Genomic DNA, 26,263 nt, shown 5'->3' on the forward strand with positions numbered 1-26,263 from the left:
TATACCGCACAAGAACCGATAATTGTAAAGAGCGTTGGATTTTATCTAGAAATAAGTGCAAGCAGCCTGAATATCAGAATAGGTCTCTAATATCTACATAATAATAAACTAAGGCAATTTTATGTATGTACATACATTAGCACACCCTACCCCCTCTTTTTTAAAGATAGGATCGCCCAATGTAAGATGCAGCGAAATTTAAAAAAATAATCTGATGTCGCTATTTTGTCAAACGCGAAACTTAAACTAAAACACACATTCTAGGATCAAAATGTATTATCTGTCTTTTCTTAAGATGGTAAAATAATATCGTTAGGTCTGCATTCACACCAGGTGTTCATAGAATGGAAATATGTCACAAACTTCTTCAAGAGTTTCGGAGATAAACCCACATCACCTAATATATTCTGAAACTATATTAACCAGTATAGCATAATAATGTTTGCCATACCGGTTCCTGTCAGATCACTGAAATTAAGCAATGATAAGACTGGTCAGTGCCAGATGGGTGACCATTTGGGACTTCAAGGTGCTATATGCGCTCTCTGATTATCTCGGCATTGTTTCCAGTCGTCCTGGACTTCTCCTTGCCACTGAACTCAAGCAGTGCCGATTCAGGAAAGATCTGGTTGGAGATTGTGCAACCTTTGCTTCACAATTACACGTGCAGCTGCCCCTATAGGGGATATCCTTTATCTTTCGAGACTGAATGGAGGCATCGATGTTAACTAGAGAACTTAGATAAGTATATTTCAGTTTGAACAAAGGTGGTATAATAATATCATAGGGTCTGTATTCATGCCGGAAATCCATAGAACAGAAATTAATCTTGGTAAAGGCGGTTATTAATTTCTTCTGTAGAAAAAAAATTAATAAAATAGCAATTACATAAGCACAGTTAAACTAGCCATAATCCGTCTGAAATCAGTGAAATCCACTCAAAACCTGTTGACTAAATTTATGAATATTTAATAGAAATGTTTATGCAAAAATGTTATTTTCTTTTTTTTTTCTCCCAAACTTTTATATTGATCCAATATATAAAGCAATGCCAATGCTATTTTGTAGATCTGTAGACAGATTATAAAAGCCTTCATAGAAGCTTAATTAAATATTCTGTTTCAAAATGAACACCTGGCATATATCGGACAATATTCTTACATAAAATATATTTCGAATCAAGTTTATTTGAAACATTTAATCCGTACGTACATTCCATAACCATGCTGCCACACTGGTTCCTGTTAGATCACGTTAAGATAAGCATTGTTGAGCCTGATCAGTACAAAATTGGGTCACCATTTAGGAATACCAGGTGCTGTATGTGCTCTCCATTTATCTTGGCATTATTTCCAATCGTCCTTGCCACTAGAATCAGGCAGTGTAAACAGGAGAAGTATGGTTGGTGGTTGCACAACCTTTGCTGCACGGACACTTTTCCAGAAGGTATCGAGTGTTTCTTGAGACGGAATGTGGGGCGGGGAAGGATTCCATATATTCAATTCAATTTTTTTCAGTGATATAGATAAGAAGTAGGAGTAATTATTCTCTTATAGAATGGAGTACTCTTATTGTCACTAATTCACAAGTGGAAGATTTTTTACCTTAAGTCATTTTTATTAATGCTGTAAATATTTGTTTAATTTTTTTTTAATGAATATTTAGACAAAATTCAAACAATGAAAATTGCATGGAAATCTGAATAACTTTGTGAAATAGAATATAAATTTAACCTAAATTTTGATTGAGTAAAATCTTTTTATTTATTTACGGACTATCATCCTCATCTTTTATAGTTGTTGATTCAAGACGTTTCGGCCAACTATTCCTCTGGCCTTCATCAGGTTGTTAACTACGATGGGATAAGAATGCTGAATCTTCAACTGCATCTTCAGTAATTACTTTCCTTCCATAGTTATTGTGGTCTCACCACGTTTTGACCAACTAATACTCTGGCAGGCTTTGGGTAAGATTGAAACCGCTATCTTCAGCTGGAACCTACTCACCTGGAACTACAGAGATTCAACCTCTCTATCAACTGCGCCACAGGCTCCGAAGGGTAATTACTGAAGATACAGTTGAAAATTCAGCATTCCTATCCTGTTGCAGGAATAGTTGGCCAAAGCCTTGTGAAACAACAACTATTAAAGATGAGGATAATAGCCCGCAAATAAATAATACTAATAAACTGATTACTCATCTCAAAAGAATTCCAATAAATAATTGAGTCAAATTTGTTACATAAAGCAAATATTTGAGTTACTATTTAATGATCCAGTATACAAAGAATTCATGACAAATATTGATTCCATGGGAGACAACTCTTGCAAAAATAACTTGATGCAGGAAAAGAATTTTAGAGTTATCCCCCTTGAAAGTGAAAAACTAAATTTCCTTTTCAAAACAAACAACATGATAATAATCATTAAAATAGATTAAAAAAAAAAATACTATATTAAAAAAAAAAAAAAAAAAAAAAAAAACATAGAAATAATACTTACTGGTCTGCCTGGCTGACCATCTTTTCCTGGTGGTCCCTGAAAGAGGAAAAAAAATTATAAGAACTAGTGGAGCAATTTAGTTTAAAGTGATTCCTCTGAACAATAAAAAGCAAATGACCCTAATTGCTACACTTTTTCCTTCTTCGCTTTCCTCTTCACTCCCCAAAGCAAGGAAGTTTTCACAAAAAACGTGTGAACTCAGAATATTTTTAATCAATGAAAATCGTTCCAAATCCCTAAAAAGTAACACATACATGTGAAAATAGTAAGCCAGTGAAAACAAAATTTTCACCATTTGCACCTGGCCAGAAGAATCCAGGAACGTCTATTTAACACTATCCCTGGCCTTTGGTGGAAAAGACTCCAACCTATGACGTGGTCCCTGTCATTGTTAGCAGCAATTTCGGACAACAATAGCATCTTTGGATCTAGCCAAGAACCACACCAATATGAATTGGATATAAAGGTTGTGGTTTAGCAAAAGGAAGAAAATGAAAGATATATATGGAGTATACATGCATAATAAAATGGAAATAAATGAAACAGTAAGAAAATAGAAGGGTCACCAGTTAGTAAGTGCTACTTAAAACATAAACAGATTTTTCCAAAATGCAAAAATTGGAAAAAACGAAATTCTATAACTTTTATACTAGAAGTATTTACCTGAATAATATGGGGGTTGAGCTGGTTCTCTAACAAACCTAAATTCAACCTTTATTATAAATCTAATAAACAAATACATGTAATCAACGATAGTCTCAGTCTCCTTTCCTGAATGACTGTCTTTCAATCTTTCCACTATTCAATCTTATTGTTTGTTCACATTGCCTTCTGTTATGAATGGGGGTGTTGGCGTATAATTATTAATGTCTTGCAGAAGATTATGCCGTTCTTTCTTTTTTCCCTTCCAATTTAGTGTCATCTGCTTGCTCACATGGATAAGCTCACTCAGAATTTTTGGGCCTGTTTTTGTTGTCCACCGGGCGTTACCGAGTGAGACTCATGGAAAACCGGGATTTAAACTGCATAAGTACCCTTAAGTGGTTAATTAGAATTAAGTTGTACTTTTTAAACTTGTGCAGTTTACGAACTATGCTGAAATAATAATGTTATTATTTAGCAAACCATTCTTAATGTGAGGAGGGTTTTTAAAACTATTCTGTACTTTCACCTTACAATATACCATAAAAATTGGATACTTATGCATCTATGTTAATGTGCTGAAATAATAACGTTATTATTTAGACAGCCATTATTAACATGGAGAGAGGAGGGTGTTATGTAACTATTTGATACTTTCACCCAACAATCTAATAAACAAAAATATTGTAAAAACTGTAAACTTGAAAATACTATTAAAATAATCAACACAATAACAGAGATGCGCAAGCATCCAAAATTGAATTTAACTTGAAAATCCTATCTGAAAAAATATCACGGTTCCTAAACTGGACAAGTACCAAGTCGTCATTTAAAAGGAAATTGTGTAGGTGGACCTAATGTAAGAAAATGCCCATTTTTGTTTTAATTTATTTTTACTGTGCAATTATTTATATCAGTTTAAAATAGGTTAAACTTAACAAAAGAAAAAAGAAAAAAATGTAAAACTTGAGAAGAACGCTCTGTTTTACGGTTATTTTAAAAATGGAACGGAAATTTAAATTCAGTTCCATTTTAATCTTTTTATTTTTTTAAATTCCACATGCGCCCCCCCCAATCGAAAGTAATTGAAAAAATAATAAAAATTAAAAAAAAAAAAAAAAAAAAAAACGGATAGCACAACCATCGATTTGTGTACAATTTGCAAATATAAGAATTTTTTATGCAAGAGTAAAATTTTGGGAACCAGAAGATTTAACTAGGAGGTTTCTATGGAGTATTGCCTAAACGGTCATATGTCCGAAATGGCGAATTCTGAAAACCATTCTTAACATGGGGAGGTTAGGGGTGTCTATACGGAAGCTGTTCTTAACATGGGGAGGTTGGTGGTGTCGATATGAAAGCCGTTCTTAACATGGGGAGATTGGTAGTGTCTATTACGAAAGCCGTTCTTAACATAGGGAGGTTGGGGTGTTTTTAAGTTGTAAAAATACCCGAAAACTTTTAAAATTCGACATTTCCAATGTGAATGGTGAGTGGCAGAAGACAGGAGAAAATATGACCGAACATTTATTTCTGATACAAGAGTTTCTTACTAACTCGACCTTACGTTACAATTTAAAGAAAGTGGATGTTGTGTTTACTTTCGCTAGTTTTGTAACTCTCGCTTCCCTTATTTTGTTCTTTAGTCCTCATATTCCACGAGCGATGTTTCTGATAAAGAGGGAAAAATTGCCGTTTTATGCGTCCAAATTTTTTCCATCTAACTTTTAGCATTTGCAAGTTTTTGATCTTAAATTAGTTATTTTTTCCCTTTACATCAAGTGATTTCATGTTTTGTCTAGGGTGATTTCCATAAATAAAAATTTCATTTTCAAATAAAATCATTTCATTTTGGAAATAATTGACGCCGTCAAATGTAGATTCAAGATGGCGTCTAGGTGTGTTCTACTAATTCAGCAAACGGCGTTTATTTTCATTTAATACGGAAAAGAAAATGATTGTAACTCTTAAATCTTTGAAGAGATTAACACTGTTATATAATGCTTTCTCTTTGGTTTTCTTTCTTTTTGATTAAATTACACACGTTTTTAATTCGAAAAAAAAAACAAACCCCCAAACAATTAATAAGCTGTTCATTCACGAAATTCACTATAAAATGGTAGTCATTTATCTATGTATTTTGATTCTTTTTTTCCTTAAAATAAAAAAATAAACATATGGATGAACTGAAGGTTTCATAGACTTGACATAAATGCCTGTAAATCCATCTATTAGTTTTTTTTTCTTGAAGCTGATTAATTAATTATTATCCGGTTACATTTCATAAACAGCCAGATATCGTTTGACTTAACTGTAACGCAGCGTTCTTCCTAGACTTAAAAAAGAAAGGAGGAAAAGATAAAAGAGAAAGGAAACAAAAAAATTTTAAACTGAAAAAAAAAGAAAAGATTTATCAAGAAAGTAAGAAAAGAAAGAACAAAAAATAAAGAAAGAAGGACAGAAAGAGAAAAAAAAAACAAAAATAAGGAAAGAAGGACAGAAAGAGAAAAAGAAAGAACAAAAAATAAGGAAAGAAGGACAGAAAGAGAAAAAGAAAAAACAAAAAAGGAAAGAAAGAAGAAAAAAGAAAGACACAAAGAAAAGGCAAAAAAGGAGAGAGAAAAAAATCATTTCGCAGTATTTTTTTTGTCAAACTATTTTTGTTTGCTATATATCTAGAATTATTCTGGAATACTAACCAAATAAATAACACTATAGCGGGGCAATAATAGTGAAAGTGATTTGATTTTGTTTAATCAAATAATGAATATCCTTAGTTGAAACAAATTCCACAAAAAAATCAGAGAATTATCCGATGTTATTAAACTTTTTAGTATTTATCTCCTATACTTGTAGAAATTCCTCTCTGGACCAAAGTATCGTAGGTTTGCTACAACAGATACCACATACAAATTCAATACATCTAGTTTAATAACCACTATCTTATGTATGTAGCTTTCGAACACCAGTTTAGACACATTAGCTATATTGCATCCTATGAACAACACCATCACAATCGCAACATCTCTAGAGGAAGGAGTCCCGTTTTTATCTATCTAAATATTTAGTACTACCACTGCTAACAGTTGTCACCGAAGACGAATTCTACATGTTCTACAGATTCTGTAATTACATCGACCATAACTGGCTATTAGATACATAGACCTAACATAATCTTTCCCATTTCCAATTCATATGCTCCCATTTTCCCATTTCCAATTCAAATGCTCCCATTTCCAAATTCCGTCCATTCTGATTGGCTGAGCTCTGAAAATTCTCATATTCCAGAATCCAGTTCTTCACTTTGTAAACGAACGCTTAGTAACATTAAAATATAGCGTCACTAACAGACATATTATTGTGTCCGACGTCATGTTCATTTATTGCATAGATCATTCCAGGCATGTAAGATCGAAAATTACAAGAGAAAGAGAAAATTATTAAATGAACGTTAAATAACCCCTTTACTTGCTTTCTTATACAAAGTTTAAAACACGCTATCCACTATAAGAATCTCCTTCGCAAAAACAGCAACAAAATTAGTTTCTCGAGTTCTTTTTACCATTAAACACACTGCGTGTATATTGATGCTGTTTCAAAACGTCACATTTCATATATATTTATATATTGAAGAGTTTAACTCCCAAATATTTGCGTCTTTTATATTAAGATTTCTCCTACAGAAAGACAAACAAAAACAAAAGCAATCAAAAAAATGTGGAAGCGTATTTGTTACTTATTTTCTCTTTTCCATATGATTTGACGACATTTTATGTTTTATTTTTATTTATTTTTTTTTTTTACAAAGGCATCACCACATTATCAAGGCCCAGAGGCCACTCAAGGATAAGGGTTAAAGAGTGTACAGTAGAAATTGGTCAATATAGTAATCATTAGTAATGAAAATTTGGTAAATTTAATAACTTATATGGAACGGCTCATCAAGAACTTATTTACTTTAGACTTGAACACAACCATATTGTAGTCAGCCGGAAAGCAGGAAAACGGAAGACAATTCCACAGGCGTTTTCCAGTATTATGATACTGAATACCGCATGTACAATTGTCGCCAAAAAACATTATGCTTTCCTACGGCCAGCCAAGCAACGCATGTGGCACGTTGTTTGACTTATGACAAAACTATTTGACAATTTTACATGTGTTATTCGTTTACAGATTACCAGAAAACCTATAAATATTGCCAAATTAGGATGACTGTGAAAGGCGGTGAGAAACAACTAATTTAACTTTTTTTAAACCTTGAACATTACCTTCATTTATGCTATATAGAGAACATGGCTATTGTGAGGATGTTAACCCGTGACTAAATTGGAGAGTTTAGCTCCCAAACAGTTGCGTTTTAAAAATTATTATGCTGAAAAAGAAACAAATATGGAAGTTTATTGAACGAAATAAAACAAACTTATTTTTTGCCAACAATCTTATTTCCACAACATATTACTTTTTATAACATTTCATTTTTTTTTTTTACAAATCATAATAAAAAAAGACGCTATTATTTGGAAACTAAACACTTTAATATATAAGTATATATGAAATGCGTCGTTACGGTACATTCATTTTGGCTACAAGCGCCAGTGCCCACAATTTTTATGGGCCCAAGTGGCCTCCCCTAACAACTGTAGATAATTGTTTTTTTTTTTTTTTTTTTTTTTTACAGGTGACGTGGGGGGGGGCATACTTCCACCGAGCAATGCTGGTACATGAGTCTTGCTAGTAACTAAATAAAAGTTAATATAAAGTATTTATTTTAGTAAAGTACAAATCTCATACATTTTATTAAGTTAGAATTATCACATTAAATACTTTAAAATTAAATACTAACAAAAATTTATCAGCATTTTTAAAAAATTTTGAATTTATTGCAAATCGTCTTATTTAAGGAATTCATTAATTTTTTTTTTGTTTTTATTTTTGATTAGATTTTTGATAATTTTAAAAAACTTTAAATGATTTTTAATTTAATTTGAAACTCAGATTCTTCCCCATCATGAATATAATTATTAAATTTTGGATTGTCTTCTCTTTGTATGCAGCCACTGAACGATGCCGTTCTGGATGTCGCAGATAAAGTTCTTTAATCTTGCAAGTCTAATGAATAACTATAGCAAACGAGCAGGTCTTTATACAAACCAGAGAATCCTGGGACACGATGTTTGTGGTATCTATACGGAAACCTGATTCGCATAACGGAAATAGCAACAAGAGCACTGCTACTTCCATGTTTATTCAGAAAGCATGAAAATTCAACAATAATTTAAATAAAATACTTACAGCTGGTCCTTTCGGCCCAGGTGCTCCCTGAAAGATAAGTAATATAATGACAATTATTATATTGAAAAAGAAAATTACATTAAATAAAAATAACTAAAAAGATAAAAATATATGAGGAAAAGACAAAGGGTTTTGTTAAGAATGAACAAACAAACTAATTAGACTCTTGGCTATGGAGTTGAATACCTTCAGTGTTGTGCATGACAGTTATGTTAAAACCACCAGTACATAAAGCAACTGCAAGATAGTAATGTTAAAACCGGAAGTACACAAACCAACTAAAAGATAGTTATGTTACAACCGGAAGCACACAAAGCAACTACAATATAATTATGCTAAATCCGGAAGTACACAAAACAACTACAATATAGTTATGTTAAAACCGGAAGTATACAAACCAACTACAATATAGTTATGCTACATCCGGAAGTACACAAACCAACTACAGTTTAGCTATGCTAAACCCAGAAGTACACAAAGCATCTACAATATAGTTATGTTAAAACCGGAAGTACACAAAGCAACTACAATATAGTTATGTAAAAACCGGAAGTACAAAAAGCATCTACAATATAGTTATGCTAAACCCGGAAGTACCCAAAGCAACTACAATATAGTTATGTTAAAACCTGAAGTACACAAAGCAACTACAATATAGTTATGTTAAAACCTGAAGTACATAAAGCAACTACAATATAGTTATGTTAAAACCTGAAGTACACAAAGCAACTACAATATAATTATGTTAAAACCTGAAGTACACAAAGTAGCTAAAAGATAGTTATGTTAAAACCTGAAGTACACAAAGCAACTACAATATAGTTATGTTAAAACCTGAAGTACACAAAGTAACTACAAGATAGTTATGTTAAAATCTGAAGTACACAAAGCAACTACAATATAGTTATGTTAAAACCTGAAGTACACAAAGCAACTACAATATAGTTATGTTAAAACCTGAAGTACACAAAGCAACTACAATATAATTATGTTAAAACCTGAAGTACACAAAGTAGCTAAAAGATAGTTATGTTAAAACCTGAAGTACACAAAGCAACTACAATATAGTTATGTTAAAACCTGAAGTACACAAAGCAACTACAATATAGTTATGTTAAAACCTGAAGTACACAAAGCAACTACAATATAGTTATGTTAAAACCTGAAGTACATAAAGCAACTACAATATAGTTATGTTAAAACCTGAAGTACACAAAGCAACTACAATATAGTTATGTTAAAACCTGAAGTACACAAAGCAACTACAATATAGTTATGTTAAAACCTGAAGTACATAAAGCAACTACAATATAGTTATGTTAAAACCTGAAGTACACAAAGCAACTACAATATAGTTATGTTAAAACCTGAAGTACACAAAGCAACTACAATATAATTATGTTAAAACCTGAAGTACACAAAGTAGCTAAAAGATAGTTATGTTAAAACCTGAAGTACACAAAGCAACTGCAATATAGTTATGTTAAAACCTGAAGTACACAAAGCAACTACAATATAGTTATGTTAAAACCTGAAGTACACAAAGCAACTACAATATAGTTATGTTAAAACCTGAAGTACATAAAGCAACTACAATATAGTTATGTTAAAACCTGAAGTACACAAAGCAACTACAATATAGTTATGTTAAAACCTGAAGTACACAAAGCAACTACAATATAGTTATGTTAAAACCTGAAGTACATAAAGCAACTACAATATAGTTATGTTAAAACCTGAAGTACACAAAGCAACTACAATATAGTTATGTTAAAACCTGAAGTACACAAAGCAACTACAATATAGTTATGTTAAAACCTGAAGTACACAAAGCAACTACAATATAGTTATGTTAAAACCTGAAGTACACAAAGCAACTACAATATAGTTATGTTAAAACCTGAAGTACATAAAGCAACTACAATATAGTTATGTTAAAACCTGAAGTACACAAAGCAACTACAATATAGTTATGTTAAAACCTGAAGTACACAAAGCAACTACAATATAGTTATGTTAAAACCTGAAGTACATAAAGCAACTACAATATAGTTATGTTAAAACCTGAAGTACACAAAGCAACTACAATATAGTTATGTTAAAACCTGAAGTACACAAAGCAACTACAATATAGTTATGTTAAAACCTGAAGTACACAAAGCAACTACAATATAGTTATGTTAAAACCTGAAGTACACAAAGCAACTACAATATAGTTATGTTAAAACCTGAAGTACACAAAGCAACTACAATATAGTTATGTTAAAACCTGAAGTACACAAAGCAACTACAATATAGTTATGTTAAAACCTGAAGTACATAAAGCAACTACAATATAGTTATGTTAAAACCTGAAGTACACAAAGTAACTACAAAATAGTTATGTTAAAACCTGAAGTACACAAAGCAACTACAATATAGTTATGTTAAAATCTGAAGTACACAAAGCAACTACAATATAGTTATGTTAAAACCTGAAGTACACAAAGTAACTACAAGATAGTTATGTTAAAATCTGAAGTACACAAAGTAACTACAATATAGTTATGTTAAAACCTGAAGTACATAAAGCAACTACAATATAGTTATGTTAAAACCTGAAGTACACAAAGCAACTACAATATAGTTATGTTAAAACCTGAAGTACACAAAGCAACTACAATATAGTTATGTTAAAACCTGAAGTACACAAAGCAACTACAATATAGTTATGTTAAAACCTGAAGTACACAAAGCAACTACAATATAGTTATGTTAAAACCTGAAGTACACAAAGCAACTACAATATAGTTATGTTAAAACCTGAAGTACATAAAGCAACTACAATATAGTTATGTTAAAACCTGAAGTACACAAAGTAACTACAAAATAGTTATGTTAAAACCTGAAGTACACAAAGCAACTACAATATAGTTATGTTAAAATCTGAAGTACACAAAGTAACTACAATATAGTTATGTTAAAACCTGAAGTACATAAAGCAACTACAATATAGTTATGTTAAAACCTGAAGTACACAAAGCAACTACAATATAGTTATGTTAAAACCTGAAGTACATAAAGCAACTACAATATAGTTATGTTAAAACCTGAAGTACACAAAGTAACTACAAGATAGTTATGTTAAAACCTGAAGTACACAAAGCAACTACAATATAGTTATGTTAAAACCTGAAGTACATAAAGCAACTACAATATAGTTATGTTAAAACCTGAAGTACACAAAGCAACTACAATATAATTATGTTAAAATCTGAAGTACACAAAGCAACTACAATATAATTATGTTAAAATCTGAAGTACACAAAGCAACTACAATATAGTTATGTTAAAACCTGAAGTACACAAAGTAACTACAAGATAGTTATGTTAAAATCTGAAGTACACAAAGCAACTACAATATAGTTATGTTAAAACCTGAAGTACACAAAGTAACTACAATATAGTTATGTTAAAACCTGAAGTACACAAAGCAACTACAATATAGTTATGTTAAAACCTGAAGTACACAAAGCAACTACAATATAGTTATGTTAAAATCTGAAGTACATAAAGCAACTACAATATAGTTATGTTAAAACCTGAAGTACACAAAGTAACTACAATATAGTTATGTTAAAACCTGAAGTACATAAAGCAACTACAATATAGTTATGTTAAAACCTGAAGTACACAAAGCAACTACAATATAGTTATGTTAAAACCTGAAGTACATAAAGCAACTACAATATAGTTATGTTAAAACCTGAAGTACACAAAGCAACTACAATATAATTATGTTAAAACCTGAAGTACACAAAGTAGCTAAAAGATAGTTATGTTAAAACCTGAAGTACACAAAGCAACTACAATATAGTTATGTTAAAACCTGAAGTACACAAAGTAACTACAAGATAGTTATGTTAAAATCTGAAGTACACAAAGCAACTACAATATAGTTATGTTAAAACCTGAAGTACACAAAGTAACTACAATATAGTTATGTTAAAACCTGAAGTACACAAAGCAACTACAATATAGTTATGTTAAAACCTGAAGTACATAAAGCAACTACAATATAGTTATGTTAAAATCTGAAGTACACAAAGCAACTACAATATAGTTATGTTAAAACCTGAAGTACACAAAGCAACTACAATATAGTTATGTTAAAACCTGAAGTACACAAAGCAACTACAATATAGTTATGTTAAAACCTGAAGTACACAAAGCAACTACAATATAGTTATGTTAAAACCTGAAGTACACAAAGCAACTACAATATAGTTATGTTAAAACCTGAAGTACATAAAGCAACTACAATATAGTTATGTTAAAACCTGAAGTACATAAAGCAACTACAATATAGTTATGTTAAAACCTGAAGTACACAAAGCAACTACAATATAGTTATGTTAAAACCTGAAGTACACAAAGCAACTACAATATAGTTATGTTAAAACCTGAAGTACACAAAGCAACTACAATATAGTTATGTTAAAACCTGAAGTGCATAAAGCAACTATAATATAGTTGTGTTAAAATGACTGATCAGAATCACACAATTTATTTACTTATATTATTACAATTTAAACGTCAGAATTCTTTTATTTAAGTAGATTATAAATATACAATAGAATAACTCAGTTCTAGAAAATATATGTAAAGTCAGGTATTTTTAATAATCCAAATACTGCAGTTATTAAAATCAGCTCAACAGTTGATCAGTAATATCAAACAGAGCCAAATATTTGTTATGTTTAAATTCTTGAAACAGAGATAAATAATGTGCTAATTTTATTTATGTCAATCTACTTTAATTATATATATTTTAGAATAATAAATAATCTGCAAACGCAACATCACATGAATATATAAAAACATATCGTAATATCAATTCCATGCAATAGTTTGACAAATTCTTATGAGGACGAAATGTAGAAAATTCTGTGAACTTAATCAAACTCTAATATTTCAGTTAAATATTATTATCATTAAGTATATACGTTGGATTTTACTTTAAATTTCAGCATTATATGTTAAGAGCAAGCGAACAGAAGTTTTTCTTTCTTTCTTTTTCTTTTCTTGTCTTTTTAACTGTTAAATCTTTGCTTGGACGTTGACCTATTTTTTAAATCGTGTCAAATCCTGTCACGACATTTCATATTCAAGATTAATAAGTTAGACGCTCCCTTTCTTTTCTTTTCTTTTTCTTTCTTTTCCTTTCTCCCCCCTCACTTCCTTATTTTTAAAGGATAGAATTTAAATTTTGCGATTTTAACAACATTATAACATTTTCACTTGTGCTGACTAACAAATATAATCTTGATAACAAAAATTGCATCTGATTTTTAAAGACTATTTTGCTTTGGTTTGATAAACAATTCTTTTATTTAATTATTTCCATTTTATTTAATTATTTCCATTTTCATTTAATTATAATTTAATTTTATTTGCCTGTCTACAGATATCTTTTAGTTTTTATTCACAAATTGATTGAAAATTTGAACTGAATTTTGAGACTGATATATGAAAAATTTTTTTTACCTGATTGATATAATCAAAGATTTGCCGGATATCCAATCAAACTAAAGAAAAACTGTGGAAATATGTATATACTAGATTGTTACTAGCTTCCTTGGATTTATTACAATACGCGTTGGATGTTTTTACCTGCCGAATACCAAGCGATTCCATTATAGGATTTAGCAAACATTTTCGATTTGAAGTTCAATATCCTTTCTTTTTTTTTTGCTGCATCAATATTCTATTTCCATTATTCTATGTAGCTAAAATGATTTAAAAACTTTAAAAACATTTAATCTAATTTTCTATGTTTATTACCTTTAGCAAACTAGGTGCAAACCTTTTATAATATTTGCTAATATTTTTCCTCCGAGGAGATGTATAAACATCGAAAACTCATGGCTTAAGGAAATATATTTGACTATACTGTATTCTTTGTCTTGCATACAATAAAATTTCTATATTTGAAATTTAACTTTTTCAAATCACAAATTTTAAATTCCTGAATTATGACACACACACACACACACACACACACACACACACACACACACACACACACACACACACACACACACACACATACACACACACACACACACACACACACACACAAAGCGATTGAACAGTAACTCCCTATCTTAAAATACATAAAGTTTATTTTTAAAAAAATAATTTATATAATTAATGCATATGAAAAAAAGTATGATACATGGACTTTTATTTAAAATTCAATATAGGTGCTTTCATTCGCCACCAGTTTTTGAAGTCGACCAGGAATCACATCAGCTGATTTCACAAGAAACTCTTGTGGAATGGTAATCATAACTTCACGTCTTCACCTTTCAACTTCTTTTGGTTGAATAGACTTGCTCTTTCAGTCAACCTCAGAGAAAAAAAGTTGCAGGACATTAAGTCAGCCCGCCCATTCATGCGATCTGCGATGACCCATCCATCTTCCAGGGAATTGGGCATTGAGCCATTCACAAAGAATAGCAAAGTGTGGAGGAGCTCCATCTTGCATAAAAATCAAATCTTCAATATTGCCCCAAGCACTAATAATTTAATAATAGTATTAATAAATATTATTAAATAATTTATTAAATTTCATCTCTAAATATAAGTAATAAGTAGTCATTTTTTATCTTTACTTTTAAAGAGCTAGAATAAAATAGACAGAAAAAGGAACTTACTTGTTCTCCTGGTGGACCTGTCAATCCATCAAATCCTGGTAATCCAGGAGAACCCTTCGGACCCGCAGGTCCTCGTCGACCTGCTTCTCCAGGTTCACCCTGTAAATAAATAACAAATATTTTTGAACGAACTTTAAAAAAAAGACAACATAGAATTAAAAAGAAAACATTTGTGTGCCTAAAAAAACACTTGGATCTTTTTGGACAACCTAATATAATCAAACGTAACTAAATATTAAATTAGAAGTTATGAAATCACTATAATATAATAACAGATGTAAATGATGATGGTATAATATATTAACAGATGGAAATTATGGTGGTATAATATAATAACAGATGTAAGTGATGGTCATATAATATAATAACAGATGTAAATGATGGTCATATAATATAATAACAGATGTAAATGATGATGGTATAATGTAATAACAGATGTAAATGATGGTGGTATAATATAATGACAGATGTAAATGATGGTCATATAATATATTAACAGATGTAAATGATGATCATATAATATAATAACAGATGTAAATGATGATCATATAATATAATGACAGATGTAAACGATGGTCGTATAATATATTAACAGATTTAAATGATGGTCATATAATAAAATAACAGATGTAAATGATGGTCGTATAATATTATGACAGATATAAATGATGGTCGTATAATATAATAACAGATGTAAATGATGGTCATATAATAAAATAACAGATGTAAATGATGGTCATATAATAAAATAACAGATGTAAATGATGGTCGTGTAATATAATGACAGATATAAATGATGGTCGTATAATATAATGACAGATGCAAATGATGGTCATATAATAAAATAAGAGATGTAAATGATGGGCATATAATATCATAACAGATGTAAATAATGGTCGTATAATATAACAGATGTAAACGATATTCGTATAATAGCATAATAACAGATGTAAATGATGGTCGTATTTTATTAGTTCTTAAATTCCATTTATTTATATCAGAAACCTTTTATGTTTCTCACTACTAAGTTGTTTCTGCTATATAAAATTTTTTTTTTTTTTACAAACAAGCCATATTGCCACTGAAGTATAAAGAATTATTGTGGTAGGGACCAGATTTATAAGAGGCAACCTGGGTGGGGAGATTGACAACAAAATGTTTGTTCACATTGCATTTAAATTTTTACATAAAGGAATGGAGCAGAAACAGGAAGGAAATACCTGAGAGAAGTTGTTGTAATATTTGTGGGATAATTGTACTGGGTATGATCATAAAGATTTGGACGATTATGCTTATAGCCAGGGATGATAAGAACGAACTAATCAAGTCCCAGAATCGCTGTATTAAATATACTGAATCTCTTAGAATTACCAGTCATAGTTTTTCGTCTTGACACATAAGGAGGATCACTGCTGACTATGACTGGATTAATACTATTATTTTTTATTGGGAATTTAATGCAAAGTTTTTCTAACTGGATCAATATCGCTAAATTTTGTTTAGGACAACTATATTCATTATTCACAATTGTATAGTTTTCTTTTCTCTAGCCATCCATTTTCAGGCAATTTTTCTGTTAAGTATACTGGCAATGATCAAAGATTTGGTTGGTTGGCTGTTTTTGTTTTACAGCATATCAACCCTTTTCAGGTTATTTAATGCCGAATCCAGTTATTTTGAAAAACTTTTTTTTAATAGAATATATATTTTTTTTCAACTCGGTTTCTATTTAACCCATAGTCGGGATCCTAACAGGTACTACCACTCTGAGTCAGAGTGGACCTGGGAGTAATGGCAATTAAAGGGTGATTCACACTCCCCAAAGCCCGCAAGCTGGGACCTCACCATCGGATATAGTTTAAGGTCATAATCAGGACCCAAAGATTTGGACATTTATATTTATAGCAAAGGGTGATAAGAACAAACCAATCAGGTACCAGAATCGTTGTATAAAATATACTGAATCTCTTAGAATTTTTGAGTCATAGCGTTTTGTCTTGAGACATGAGGAGAATCATTGCTGATCTTGATTGGATTAATAATACTACCATTTTTTATCGGAATTCTTTACAATTCAAAACTTTTGGTTAGATTGATACCGCTAATTTTTGCTTGGGGTAACTATATTTAATATTCACAATTGAATAATTTTCTTTCTTCTACAATAGAGTTATTGTTTTCGCCATCCAATTTTGGACATTTTTCTATTACAAGAAAGGCTCTCCAAGCAGTCAGGGGAAAGAAGCTATTAGAATAGAAAATCTTCCAGCATAGGGAAATAGTAAAGGGGTCGGATTTTGCTACTAGTTGGGTTGATTGGGGGTATTTACGGTGGGGAAGGGGATTACAAGTGCAGTGAGTTCATCAAAACACATTTTGTGGATGCGAAACAAACACATGATGCAACACTGATGCGAAAGAGGCTACACCATTTAGCGTGGGCTACTTTCAAAACGTTTGTCTGAGTAAATATATACTAATACCAAAATATGTGTGCCTTCTTGGTAGTGTTTATATAAACAGTGAGATTTCAATTATTCAGCGCTCATGACTAACGGTTGAATGGTTAGAGGTGCTGTCGACTAGACTAGGGATTCTAAACTGGTGTCCACGTTTTATTTATTTAAAGATTGTTTTAGCTGCAAATGACAATTATTTCTATGGGAGAAAAAAATGTCAATTGACCCTGACAGACATTTTCTTCATTTCAAAAAGAATATCATTATTAACAGGAAATTTTACAGATTGATGTAAAAAGCTCGGTGGAATTTGACAGCATCTCGCTTTGTACTTCATTGTCTTTCATATGTCATAAGTTTTTTTTTGATTATTATAAAAACTGCCCCAGTCAAAAAGGATTTCTCCTAACCTGACTCATTGATAACTTTGTTACTACAAAATTAATACTTAACTAGGTCCATTTTTTTTTCTTAATCTTAATGTTAAGAAAAATAAAATGAAATTCGTCTTCACTCCTTCCAGAAAATATATCATTAGGGTCCAAATTATTTTCAAATGGCTGCCATTTTTTTAAAGGGACATAACTGTATTCGTCTATATAGAGTTACTTACCTTTGCTTTGATTATTACCAGTATGTTATACAGATTGATGCAGAAAATGTGAAATTTTCTCAATGTTCTGATAGTATATCTAAATACAGCTAATATTTATAATTATGGTTCATTCTTATTTTGGGGGGTTAACATTTGAAAGAGGGGGGTAAGGTATTTTTAGGAATGTTACATAACATAACTGTACAAGGTTACAAACAAAATTGCAAAAATATGAGTGACATTGTTTATATGATAAAAAAAAAGAAGAGTTTTATTATATGATGATCAAAATAACAATCTCATCATGCAATAGCATTTTATGCAAAATTAAATGTAAACAATCTGGCAATCATCTTTGAGGTGCACCAAAGTTCTGAAGACAAAATGAGGTATGCTTTTGTGAAGAACTTACCAAATTTTTGCAGTCAAAAAAAAAAAAAAAAAAAAATTAAGTCTCTTTTTTGTTCAACAACAGGCTCCAAATTCAAATATTCAATAAATTTGCAGGTGGAAGCTGGACTAATCATTAAAACATGTATAGAAAATGTGGTTTACCAAGCATCAAAGAATCTAACAGGAATTTGCCAGGAGTTAAATCTCAAAGACAATGCTACAGACAAGACAAAGGCTTAAAAAAAATCGATTTGAGAATCTTAAGTAAGACGACCCCCCGGAGTGAATGTGGTATTATGGTGATTGAAGATTCTAACAAGGGAAATGATAGATAAATATATAAGGTAGAGTGACAAGGACGACCATAGACACCCTCCTCCCAAACACTTTTTAATGGCCAAGTGCCTAATTTATTTTCGTATTTTTCAGAAATAAATAAATTTTGCGAAGTATACTATCTGTTCTGATATTATCTTCATCTTTTCTGTCCTTGGTCTAGACTGTATCGATTTTAATTTTTATCCCAATCCAGTGTGCCCCTGTTTGGGAAGCTGTATTTTCTTCGCATTAAAAACCGACCCAATTCGGGGTGGCTAATCTGAAAACGTGTATAGAAAATGCAGTTTACCAAGCATGAAAGAGTTTGTTAGAAATTATAAAGAATTTGCCAGGAGCTTCTTTGTTGCCATGAAAATGAAAACTCCAACAAAATGCCATAGACAAGATCAAGGTTAAAAGAATGTTTGTAGGCTCTATGCAAGTGTCTTGATTTTCGCAATGACAATCAGCAATTTCAAAAGGATACTGATACACCGCTCCACACCTATATGTGAAGACCTTGATTGTATCATTCGAAGTGTCATTATCTTTTACGTACTAGTGACATTCTGCTTTTATATCACTATCTATTTATCCATCTATCGCCATCGATTTAATGTTGAGAGAGAGAGAGAGAGAGAGAGAGAGAGAGAGAGAGAGAGAGTGAGTGAGAGTTGACAATTTCAAGTAACGATAAAGTAGATACTTATTAGGTTTCTCTTTTTCCTTGGTCTAGGAGCAAAGTGTAGTATCTGTTCCGATATTACCTTTATCTTTTCTGTCCTCGGTCAGAGAAGGAGAAGTCTTTCTAGTCTGTGGAAACTTTAATTTTTATCTCAATCCAGAGTGACCCTGTTTGGAGAGCTGCATTTTCTTCACATTAAGAACTGAACTTGAGTCTAACTCTATCCTCACAGTGAGGCATATAGAACACAGGAATCCTGTCACAATTGTTTAATAATTTGTTTTGAGGCCCCGTAGTAAGCTGGTACCTCATCCCAACATCATGCATAACTACTGATCTACCAGCCAGATGGTCACTGATTTTCAAGAATCCACTCTTTGACTGGAAAACGACATATTGTATCATTAATAGGGCTATCTATGACAACAGCACATTCTTTTCATTGCTTTGACTCTCGAGTATATATCCGACACAGACACAGTTAATCAACTAAAAACCATATAACTCTACATAAAAGTACGTAAGATATCAACAGATACACACTCGAGAGTCAAAACAATGAAAAGAATATGCTGTTGTCCTAGCCCTAATCATTAGTGTAACAAACTCGTAGCAAAAATATACAAAATGCATACATTTCTTTCACAGTACTCAGAAACATTGAACATAAATCAACTCGTATTCGTTCAAAGTTTTGTATCAATAAAACCTTTTAATTTTTGTGGTAGTCGTTTTGTTCATCCTTATACATATATTCTCTACAAAAATTGTTAAACCCCGATGCGATAACTTTGCACGTTGAAGACCACAAATTTTTTTTCGTAATACTGTCTGCTGATTCATGCATCCATTTTCTCCAGTGTCTGCATGATAATATGAATAATGAATTTGAGTGAAAGAAATCAATGTCAGTGTATGTTGCTGGGGTCATCACTTGGTTTGATTAAGTTTGTTTGGTTTATGGCAGATCAACCCTTTTTGGATTATTTAATGCTAAAACACAATATCTATTATAGCCAACCCACTAAACACAATTGGCTATTTCACTTATAACTGTAGGAAGAGAATTGTGGATTCGTACCTTTCCCAAATGGGTGGCAACATGGTATGATCAGAGCTACTTGGCTAACAGGGTTTTAATGCAAACCCCTGGAAAAGTCAACATCAGGTTCTGTTGTCCTCTTGTCACCCCTGCTACTGCATGTGGTAAACAAGGACATGTCAAATGTAGATGCAATAAATAACAACAACATTGCTTCTGTGCATGTGCAACTGCTATTCTCCTTTTTGTCGTCCAGCTCAAACCTTCCTTGACTTTGTATGCAACCACTGAGCCTTGCTGCTTTTAGTGTCAGGGGTAAAGATCTGTAGTAGGTATCATGAATAGCTACGGCAAACAAGAAGAACTTTATGCCGACCAGAAAATCTGGGCTTGTGAACTTTGTGCAGAATCCGATTCAATCAACAACAATCAACAAGTTGAAAGTTCTACTGACATATCTCTTCACACCTACATGTGAAGATTTTGATTATACCATGCATGGTGTCATTATTTTCTACCTACAGGTGATATTTTTTTTATACTGAGCTATTTATTTATCTATCTATCATGAATTTAACATTTGCAGAGAGAGAGAGAGAGAGAGAGAGAGAGAGAGAGAGAGAGAGAGAGAGAGAGAGAGAAAGAGAGAGAGAGAGAGGGGAAGGGGGAAGGGGGGAGAAAGAGAATTGCAAGTTAGAAAATTTCAAGTAACGATGAAATAGATAATTATTGGGTTTCTTCGTTATTTTTTTTCATACCTTTCTGTTACCTATTTTAGTGAAAGTTGTAAAATTATAATCAAAAATAATTTTTTTTGTATACTTTTAATTCTAGTGTGGCCCAAACCGATAAATTGACTTATTGCTCATTTTTTATCTTTTACATAACTCTTTTAAATTAAAGGGTTTGATAACTCACAAAAATATAAAATATACGAGAAAAATGATTTTTATTTTTAAGCAAAATTCTACTCAATAATTTTCTGTAATTTTTGTAGATATCGATTTTTATCTGATATGTATGTATATCAAAGAGTTTTCCTGCTAATTTATTTTGAATTGCCATATTTCGCCCGTGTATTTCTGTCAGTAAGCAACAATGATATTCTGCTATAGATAAAATTTACAGCAATACCCCAAAACAAAACAAAACAAAACAAAAAACAAAAAAAAAAAAAACGATACCAAACAGTTACCTTCAACTCAATAACTCTCACTTCAGCATCATCACCCAGAGCTCCTGGTAAACCTTTAGGGCCTCGGTCACCCTAGCAAACACATGCAGAAAATAATAAAAGACTACAATACACAAGCCACATGCAAAAGAAAAGAGGAAGGCTTGAAATATTCCTGGATGCAACCAAATCGAATCAGAAAAAAAGGAAAACAGTAGACTGAAAAAAACAAAAAAAACAAAAAGAACAAACAAGGGAGACAACTAAAAATAAAAATCAGTTATTTACAACAAATAACCTCGTCTCACAAACTTTTCAAAGGTCACAAAAAACAAGAAAAACTTAATTATACAAAATATGGTGCTTCTTTAGTTGAGCAAAGAAATTCTAAAATTTTATGTTATGCAGATTTATCATTTTTATTAAAAAACAATTCTCTCCTCATGGGGAGATTACTTCAGCTAACTTTTTCCAATCAGTAGGCAAACTGGTTTCTGTCAGAATAACAAGTCGATGCAAACTTAGAAACTCCTATAAAACAATGGCTTGTGGAACTAAAATCAGAATCTTTCTGGGTGAGACTTGCAATGTGTCTCGAGCCTCACCAGTAACACCCATCCTAGAAATAGTCAACTGGAGTGTCTCACACTGAAATTCCTTTAAGCCTACTATTATATCTCTAATAAACACAGCCACCCAGAAGGTAAACTCCCACATACACACACAGCCGGACTTTGAAACAAACTTTTTGACGCTTTTTCAAGAACTTCAGAAACTTCTCATCAAACTTTGGTTTTTCAAAGTATATTCCATATCTCTATAAAATTGTTGATATATATTTTGTTCATTAATTCATTTCGTACCCAAAATCGTGTTGTTTAATTATCACTTGCTGACCCATTCATAACATTCATGGTTTTATTCATCTTTTTCATTACACAATTTAACTACACGTATATCAATTGTTAGTGCTATCCCTTCCCCTACCTGCTCTTTTCATCACTTCAAAAGCAATTTAGTTTTCATAGGATAGTGTTAACGCAACATATCCAACCAATTAAAATCGTTTCAAACTCCCAAAAATTAACACGTCTACGTCCAAATAACAAGTCGATAGAAACTCCTATAAAACAGAACTTAGTGTATATTTATCGTTAGTGCTGCTTTTGGCACTTTTCAAAGACATTAATATGATCAAAATACACTAGCTCTATGTCACCGGAAGTGGCACCACACGTTCAGCCTTGTTTTACATGTGACTAATGAAAAGTTTGGAATATCTGAGTGAATCAGAATTTTTTGCATGCAAAATAAATATTTTTTCTTCTTAAAAAATTCTTATAAAACGATGACACCAAGCAAACATCTGAAAGCAAAAGACAACAAAGCAGTGCTAATGGTTTCCATGTTAGAACTCAACCTTAACTCATTCCTTCATCCAAAATTAGCATTTAAAAAAGTAATCCTTATGGAAGAATTAATCATTTTTGTTTTTGAAAAATAAATTATTAAATTTCACTTTTGGAAAAAAAAAAAAAAATTCTTCATCTATTGAAACACTTAATACTTTTTAAAAGTAAATTTCAATAATTTCAATTTGAAAAAAAAAATCATTAAATTCTATCTTTGATCAGATTTTATTGAGTTTACTTCAGTGAAAAAAAAAAAAATAGAATTAAATTCTAGTTTTGAAAATCTTTTAAGAAATTCCTTGAAAAATTTTTAAAACTAAAATTCAATTCCTGAAAAGTCGTCATAAAAGATTCTTATGAAATTTAAGTTAAGTTGAAACGATATGGAAGCCATATTTAAAACATATATGAAAATAGTGAAAAGTTTGCGAATAAAAAAAAAAAAATAATAAACATGCATAAAAACGAAACATGGCAGCAGAAAAACAATTTCTTTCGTTAGCACAAACCTTAACTGTGATAACTTCATATGTAGCATCCTGAAAAGAAGAATATTAAAGATTTTCAACTTACTCGATAATATATATATATATATATATATATATATATATATATATATATATATATATATATATATATATATAGTAAAACTGGTAATTAGTAAAAACCTGAAGAGAGTGATCAATTCTATTGCAGAGCAAATATATGTTTTATTTTTTTTATTACCGTCTTATCTGTTTAGTTACATATGTTTCGGATGTTGGACCATGTTTACGATCCAGCAGCCTCGTCAAACCTTACAGAAAACCTGAAGGTCTGTAAGGTCTGACGAGGCCGCTGGATCGTAAACATGGTCCAACATCCGAAACATATGTAACTGAACAGATAAAACGGTAATAAAAAAAAACATTATATATATATAAGGTACTTTGTGTATGTATGTGAATTTGTTCCCTATGGACTCTGTAATGGCTGTGCCGACTTTGCTTTTTTTTTTTTACACAAATGTATTTTATATGTCTGGGAGTGTTCTTAGGTAAGATTTGTATCGAAATTCCCCCCTCCCCCGAATAAAAATAGATAATAAAAAAAAATCTGATTAAAGAAGTAACAGTCTGATTGTAACCAGTTAACACTGATAGAGCATAACATCGAAAGTGTATTTTAGAAGTTTTATCGCCACACAAGCAGAAGGGCTCGGCGTATAAAATCAACAGTAGGCTCTTTGATAAGATAGAGGCGCGTTCGAAATGAATGTATCTGCTTAGAGCACAAATGAATCATGATACTTAACTTTTACATTTCAAATTTATTTCAAGTCATTATATAAAAATAATTTCATAAAACCAACCATAGGTCTCTATAATGCAAATATTCAAGGGACTAACTAAAGTCACAGACTAAAGTCAAAAACTCTAAAACTTCTTGGTCTTTCATTCTCATCAAATCTTTCTTGGAAGTTCACATATATATATATGTTACATTTTTATAAGTAAAGTTTTATTTCTTCTATATATATAAAGTAGTAGCGTTCGTGTGAGTGTGTGTCTGAGTAGAACTCTCCTACAGCCCACACCATTCGACCGATCATGACCAAACCTGGCATGATGATGGTCCCACACCTAGAGATAGTGCACACCATTTTTCAAGGTTAAGATCAAAGGTCAAGGTCATAAATTATGCATATGTATACTCTTCTACAGCCCAAACCACTGAACCGATTATAACTAAACCTGACATGATGATGATCTCCGACCTAGAGATGGTGCACACTATTTTTTAACGTCAAGGTCAAATGTTAAGGTCGAGACTTTGCTGTACGCCTAGGTACTCGTTTCGTGGGTACCCGAACATACTGCAAAGTTCCACGCAAAGTACGGGTATCTTTTGCTAATTTGTTTATATGTGAGGACATAGGAACAAATTTTATGAAAATATTTGAACAATTGAGTATGGACTGTTTTTTTTAAATGTTTTTTTTTTTTTAAATAGTGTGTTTTTTAATCGACAAAAAAAAAGGAAAAAAAAAGAGAAAAAAGAAAAAAAAGAAATGGTGGCATGCATGACAAAGAGTGTTAGTAACAAATACCTTCAATTTGATTAATTCACTATAACCAAAAGATCCATCTTGAAGTTTCACCGATCGTTTCACACCTGTCTAGAAAAGAAATAAATTTCCTTTTTATTCGTGAGCAACTGAAACAAAGCAACTTTCACAGATAAATCGGGTGTTTTTTTTTTAAATTATAACGATATATATATATATATATATATATATATATATATATATATATATATATATATATATATATATATATATATATATATATATATATATATATATTTAAATGAGGGGGGTCACCAACAATGTGTATTTTTTAACATTATTTTATTATTCCGTGTTTTAGTTTTTCATTGAAAATTATGTTTAGATCATTGTAATAATGGTTTTAAATCATTGAAATAGTTTTTAACGTGTTTCAGACGTTCTGTGAAGCGTCCTCTTCAGAAAGTATTTAAAATGTAAAATATTTAGAGTATACTTAAAATGTGTTTAAAATGTAAAAGAGCATTTTCGTAGTTCATTTGAAATAGTTTCGAGCGGTGGAAACATGTGTAAATGATTCTACTCTTCATTTGTATGTTCAAATTTTATTACTGGTTGGTTGGGGACGGACTGCGGCCATTGCTGTTTTATATTTCTCTCTCTCTCTCTTTCTCCCTCTTCTTGTGTTTTTACTTATCTTTCTTTGATTTTTCTCATTGTTTTCCTTTTTCACTCTTACTTGAGTGAAGGTGAGGGGGTGTCTTGGTACTTGGTTAACTGGGTGCATAGGGTAGGGTGTGTTGTGTGTGTGTGTTGTATGTGTGTGTGTGTGTGTGTGTGTGTGTGTGTTTTCTTGCATTGGTCTGTAGAATGTGTGTTCTGTTTTATAGCATTATAAAGTTATTTGCTTCTCTACGAAGGTAACTGTGATCCAAAGTCGTTTCTAATGTGTGTGAAGAGGAGGGGGACTAGCTCCTCTGTAACAAGGGTAGGGGTGTTTTC

At 31.2% G+C, this 26,263-nt stretch overlaps 1 protein-coding gene across 31 annotated transcripts in view; it reads right to left on the minus strand.

Moving 5' to 3' along the window:
- LOC145249546 (uncharacterized) overlaps window positions 1-26,263 on the minus strand; it is a 517,983-nt gene that overhangs the window by 160,892 nt on the left and 330,828 nt on the right. For 29 of the 31 annotated variants that reach the window (XR_013863546.1, XR_013863545.1, XM_080111217.1 and 26 more), the window contains 5 exons: window positions 25,304-25,372; window positions 23,724-23,753; window positions 15,137-15,235; window positions 8,439-8,465; window positions 2,502-2,537 (listed from right to left, as the gene is read on the minus strand). Coding sequence is in view for 29 of the 31 variants with exons in the window: in XM_080111217.1 (XP_079967343.1) it covers window positions 2,502-2,537; window positions 8,439-8,465; window positions 15,137-15,235; window positions 23,724-23,753; window positions 25,304-25,372 (261 nt within the window). In the remaining 2 variants the exon portion in view is untranslated. Of the gene's footprint in view, window positions 1-2,501; window positions 2,538-8,438; window positions 8,466-15,136; window positions 15,236-21,823; window positions 21,896-23,723; window positions 23,754-25,303; window positions 25,373-26,263 lie in introns of all 31 variants that reach the window. The other 2 variants (XM_080111197.1, XM_080111203.1) reach the window with 1 other exon arrangement.

Source organism: Euprymna scolopes, chromosome 28 (genome assembly GCF_053919585.1).
Source record: "Euprymna scolopes isolate OS-2025 chromosome 28, ASM5391958v1, whole genome shotgun sequence".
NCBI classification, from domain to species: domain Eukaryota; kingdom Metazoa; phylum Mollusca; class Cephalopoda; order Sepiida; family Sepiolidae; genus Euprymna; species Euprymna scolopes.